Source organism: Leuresthes tenuis, unplaced genomic scaffold (genome assembly GCF_036924035.1).
Source record: "Leuresthes tenuis unplaced genomic scaffold, fLeuTen1.0.hap1 SCAF_10, whole genome shotgun sequence".
NCBI classification, from domain to species: Eukaryota; Metazoa; Chordata; class Actinopteri; order Atheriniformes; family Atherinopsidae; genus Leuresthes; species Leuresthes tenuis.
In genome coordinates, this window is record NW_027325364.1 from 31475724 (window position 1) to 31481578 (window position 5855).

General features: G+C 40.8%; 1 protein-coding gene across 1 annotated transcript; it reads right to left on the bottom strand.

The window, feature by feature from the left end:
- Window positions 1–2173: 2173 nt before the first annotated feature.
- Window positions 2174–5570, bottom strand: id4 (inhibitor of DNA binding 4). The gene is made up of 3 exons (XM_072394932.1): window positions 4848–5570; window positions 4276–4341; window positions 2174–3574 (listed from the first exon to the last, which is right to left on the bottom strand). Exons 1-2 carry the CDS (start codon window positions 5223–5225, stop codon window positions 4294–4296), a joined length of 426 nt encoding a protein of 141 aa, XP_072251033.1. The 5' UTR covers window positions 5226–5570; the 3' UTR covers window positions 2174–3574; window positions 4276–4293.
- Window positions 5571–5855: the final 285 nt, after the last annotated feature.

The window sequence follows — 5855 nt, forward strand, 5'->3', positions numbered from 1 at the left end:
AAACATGTTTTTCAGGAACATAATGTAATAAGATCCAGAATTAGAATGAACATGTTGTGTTTGTGTAATTAAGCATTAGCTTAATGTCGTATTTTTCTGCCAAGAGATGTTATATTTCTTACATCCTACAAATGATTTTTTTTCTGTAAATTATAGAATATATATTTCATGCAAATATAAATATTTATATGAACAAATAAACAGCATAAGATGAGTGTCTTTATTTGAAGATTTTTGGTTAATCAATGTCACTATGGAAAAGAGCTTCTATGAGAGGAAAAGGCAGGGTCAGCTGGGGTGACTGTGTCAACTGGGTTTAGCTCAATGATATCCCTGAATTTATCTATAAAAAGAAGCATTTCCTGTAAAGAATACATTGGTCATGCTCTCACCAACTGTGCAGTCATGCCATGGTTCGAACTGTCAGGTCTCTGTGAGAACCAGAGTATCTGTAATCATATCAGGAAGGTCTAACTGTCAAGCTGGCCACCTGTGCTTTAACACATTTTTCCTCTTTTTTTCTTAACTTTATCACTCACACAGACATGCACACACACTCACATTTCACATCACAAGGACAGTGCTTGTGAAGGGCATGAAGGCCAGTTTTTCTTACTGTGGACTATAAACACACACAGGTGGCCTGCATGGCCCGCTTATCCTCAGACGGCCATAGTATAGAGGGGTGTCTAAAGGTGTCTGTTGGGCCCACAGGGTGCCTCAGTCACCAAACTTGACAGTGTCAAACGTCTGCTTTTAACCCGTATTTGGCATGTTGACGTGGGGACAACTAAACAAGCAACTGTGTGTCTGCAAGGAAAAAGCTGCAGCTTCGTGTGAAAAAAAGGAAGGCAGGGGAGTTCCCATGTAGTGAACCACAGTGTGAAAGATAAATGTGAAAGAAAGGAAATTAATGCAGAAAACCAGTCCTTTCTTTTATTTTTCACCTTTCCAAATGCTAGAAAAGCAACTTAATAACTGGAATGACTTTAGAGTATTTTAAAACATTGCAAACATTAAGCCCTTTCCATTAGGTGCTGCTGTAATTTTCTTTTAGTTAATGTAAATTTGATTTTCAATTCCACTGTATGCAACAATAAACTGAACCTTACCAGGCATCTCTTGTCTTTTCTATTATTCTGTTAATTCCCAAACAATGACCATCTGTTTTCATTGCTGGTTATGTTAATATTATGTTCACTCATTTTTATTGGCAAATTTCTCCCCCATCAAGGTTGTACATGAGGCTGACGTGTGTTGTTCAGCGTGCATCTTATTTGGAAAGTAAAATGTGCACTACTCTGTGCTTAAAATGAATACTGTAATTATAGATCTGGAACATCAGTCCTTTTTTTTCTCAGTATTTAAATGTTACCTTGTGTCACGGACACTAAGCCTGCTCAAGAGTCCCATTTAAATTCTGAGCTGTTCATGAGGTGAATACAGCATTTGTTCTTTCAGCTGAGTGAAAAGGAGTCATTGACATTGGTCTTTTCTTTCCGTATTAATTTTGCAAGACCTCTGTTACTTAAAATAATTATATTACTAATATATGTCAGTTGTAAGAGGAAATCCCTATGAAGTATCATAATAAAATAAAAACTTGCACAAAGAGACATAATTCACAATGACTAAAAGAGCCCAGTGTCCTGGCTTTGACTTGTGTCATCCTGCTTTTGCAATGGTCATGTGTGTGAAGGAATTAAGGAAAGGCTTGGAAAACAAAAACCTTGATCTTTGGATCCTGCAAAGCAGCTTTGCAGACTTAACATTCATCCTCCCTTTTATTTTCCTTGAATCTAAGAGAATGCATTTCACGGCTGCACCTCCCTCTTTCTCTTGGTAAAGCGCTTTTCTAGTCTAACTGACCACTCAAAGCGCTTCACTACATGCCGCATTCACCCCACTCACACACATTCATACAGCACGTCTTAACTACGTGCTTTTTCTAATCATTCATACACATTCATACCCCAGTGATACACTGGGAGGCAACGTGGGGTTCAGTGTCTTGCCCAAGGACACTTCGACATGTAGCCCGGGAAGCCAGTCGAACCACCGACCTTCCGATTCCTCCTGAGCTACAGCCGCCTCTTCATCACTTACTTAACAGCATTGGCATTAAAAGCAATAAACCAAGATGCCCCCTGAGACAAAACTTAAGACGACACAATTCTTCCTGGAAACTTTAATTGTTTTGATAACTCCTCACAAGCCAGTGAAGGTCAAGTCCAACAGTGCAGCTGACAGTAATGTACAAGTGCCCTCTCACACTGGCAGGAGGGTGGTGAGGTAAATTCGGTGTTGAATGTCATGAAAAATAAAGGCTTTTTGTTGTCCTTTACATTAATAATGGCTGCTGACGCTACAACAGGGAAATCAGTTCACATCAACCTAAAGACATTGCCTCCCTAACAAGAGTTTGTTAATGTTAACATATGTCTCCAATTCATAACCAAAGTTAATGATTTCCAGATGTCAATCATTAACTTCTCAAGAAGAAGCTCAGTCTGCAGAAATATTATAGAAAAACTGTGTTGCAGAGACTTTTTTATGTACTCCATAGTGAACACTGTAAGATGTGCTCTTGAATATTTTTTTTAATGAGTAACAGAAGTAAGTGAAGCTGTTTTGAGTTTTCTCCTTTGAGATCAAAAAGCACACCAACCCATCTGTCTGAGTAGGTCAAAGTTAGTAAGTACAAAACAATTTACGAGAAGGCTAAAGAGGGCAAATAATCAAAGAACTTGTGTTGAACTCCACCACATATCTACACAGAGAGGGCTGCTTTAGTGCACATTCAATATCTCTGCAATGAGCCTGACATGCTACATTTTCAACTATTTCAAAGACACTGCAGAGTTTACTGATATCATCATGTGAGGACAATATTGGCAGAGCATAACCATGTTCATTCACTAAAGTGGAAACACAATATTTACATAACGACAGAACAAAAAGTTTTAATAAAAATATCTTATAATTACAATAGTCTAATTTATGCATATACGTCTTCCTTTCACATACCTTTATAGAACATTTGTTTCTCTATATTTACAATCTTAATTGTCTCGAATCAGAATTGTTCATGTTTACAATATCAAACAATTTAAGATACCAGGGATGACATCCCTGTTCAACACAAATCATCTATTTTAAACAATAGATGTCCAAAACATATACAATGATTTTTGCAGTTTTGTAAAGCTTTAAACTGGAGTCGCTTTTAGTTACTCTTTCAAGCACAATTCACAAACAGGTTCCATAGCTGTTGACAGATGGGTTTCCAACAAAAAAAACTTGTCAGCATGGAGATTCAGTTTTTTCACCCTTCAAAGAAAAAATTTGACAAGAAGTAAAGTGAGAGCAAATGAAACAGGAGAAAAGAAATGGTGAGTCCTTGTTCACTGGAACCCCCAAAAGAAAAAGAAAAAAAAAGTTAATATCAATAGTGATTTTATTTGGGTTTCATTCCTCCAAGCAGTTTTGCAATCCCTTTCTGATTGTGCCTCCAGTTGGGTGAGTCCCTGGCGAAGCTTGCTGGCTTTGGAGCAGCTCTGTGTAGCCTGCACACCTGTGGAGGGGATGAATAGAGGTGGGGATGAGCTGCAGAGCTCTAGACTGACTGGCGCCACCGACAAAACAGAGGCCATGCTTGATCAACAACCCAAAACAAACCAAGTCAAACAACAACCACCGAGCTGCTTTGACAGATAGGAAAGGCTGGCGAGAGCCAGCCGAAACACTCAGAGAGACTGGGAAAGTGTCTCTGTCACACACACCATATACATGCTTTTAGTCCTACCTAGGTGTGTTTGGACAGAGTACTGAAAAACTGGCTCTAAAGCTGGCCCCGCAGCTTAAATGGAAATATGAGAGAGCGTATGACACAGAGTGAGGGAAAGAGGGAGGAAGAAGTGTGTGCAAGAATGAAAGAGAGGGCAAGCTGAGGTTTTACCTCTCCTCCTCTCAGATTGCTACACCAGTGACAGTTATTGCGCAAAGCACAGCTGCCTCTCAGGTTGGTGCCAATTTCATGTTCCTCAATTATTATTTTACCTGATATTTACTGGCCTCAAAAGAGCATTCTATGGATTATCATATCACATACAGGCTACAGTAATCGTGGTAATGGGGATTCTTTGTGACCACAATTTACAGTGATTTCTACTGACCACAGAGTGAAAAAACAACAACAAAAGCATAAAAAAACTAAATATGTCAAACCGTTTTATGACATTCAGTGTAATTAATATATTTTTTTAGTCAACTTACCAATGCAGAGCTTATGTCTCAACGACATAAAATTGAGTCCTCTGGTTTTTTTACTATTGATGTCCTCTGTAAAGAAAAAAAAGGAGGAATAAGCATGTAAAATAATGTAGCTTGCATATAAAAAAAAGACTAGGCCTAAGGCCCCGCAAAACTAATTATAAATATCAGAGTAGAGTATTGGCCAGCTATATCTTTTATAATAATATTTCTTATATCCTAATAATTAACAAATTGCCCTCATTGTGTGCAGTAGAGTGGACTGCAGGCTGAGATACTTCAACCTTCCCGGGATAAGGTGGGCCTCGGACACACTGTCATTCTCATGCAAATCAGAAAGCCAGCAGTCAAGTGTGCAATGTAACCTACGATATAATGATAAGAAGTGTAGTTTAGATTATTGTCTTCTTTCTGTTATATTGGAAGTACAATGACATGTAACGGGCATGACGCGCTTTGTCTGAGTCTGACGGGTGCGCAGCAGTCTGGCACAGGGAGGTAAGCCGGAGTCCCCCGGTAAGTCCCGCTGGAAACGGGGAGTGAATGCTGCGGCTCTACCGCCTATTAAAGCTTACCTGGTGGTGGTCAATGTTGAGCACAGTCAGCGGCGTCCTGTTGGGGTTGGAGGAGGGAGAATGGCTGGTCCCGGTCCGCTGTGCCTGTTGTTTATGAAGAGCAGGGTGCGTCTCCAGGGCCAGCTGCAAGTCCAGGATGTAGTCTATGACATGCTGGAGGATCTCCACTTTGCTGACTTTCTTATCCTGCGGAATGGTGGGGACCAGGCGCTTCAGCCGGCTGTAACAGTCGTTCATATCGTACTGCAAGCAGAGCAGGTCCTCCTCTTCCATCCTGTACCGGGTGATATTGACGCTCTGTTTCGACAAAGAGTGCAGAGAGAGCTGGCTGCTGCTGGAGGAGGAGTCCTGGGGGCGGACTGGAGTAACAGCCTTCATCTTAGATAGTCTAACCAACGGCTTACACAGAGGTAATAGAAATAGTAGGAAAAAAATAAACAAGTACACTACTGGTAGTATAAGGTGTTTGAGATTATACCTGGGCTTTGAAAATACAACAAAAGCTAATAACGTTGCAAACCAACGAGAGAATAAGATCGACCAAAAGACGGAATTCTGGTCTGTCAACACATCCCGTGGAGTCCCACTGTTCTTTCGACTTCTGCAGGCTCAATGTGAAAGCAATGAATAGATTTCGTACATTTATAGAGGAGGGGGGAGGCGCCAAACCAGGCGGATGACAGATCAGGGAGAAAAGCTGGTCAATCACCGGCAGCCCGCTGCCCACCGACCCGACAACGGAGCCGAGAAAAAGGCGTGTCTCACTCTGTGTGCTCTGCGGTGGGCTGCCTATCTGTTGAAGAGGTGTGAGTGTGCGAGTTCGAGAAATGGAGAAGGAGGGTGAGAGGAGCAAATTAAAGCAGCCAAATGCGCATTACACCATTGCAGTAAAGGTAGAAGTCTAAGGTATGTCATCTCTCGTCCAGAGTAGCCTAAGTAGCCAATAAGAATTTTTTAAACGTTTCTGCAAACAACTGATTTAGGTTACATATTTGCACTTTGAGGCTG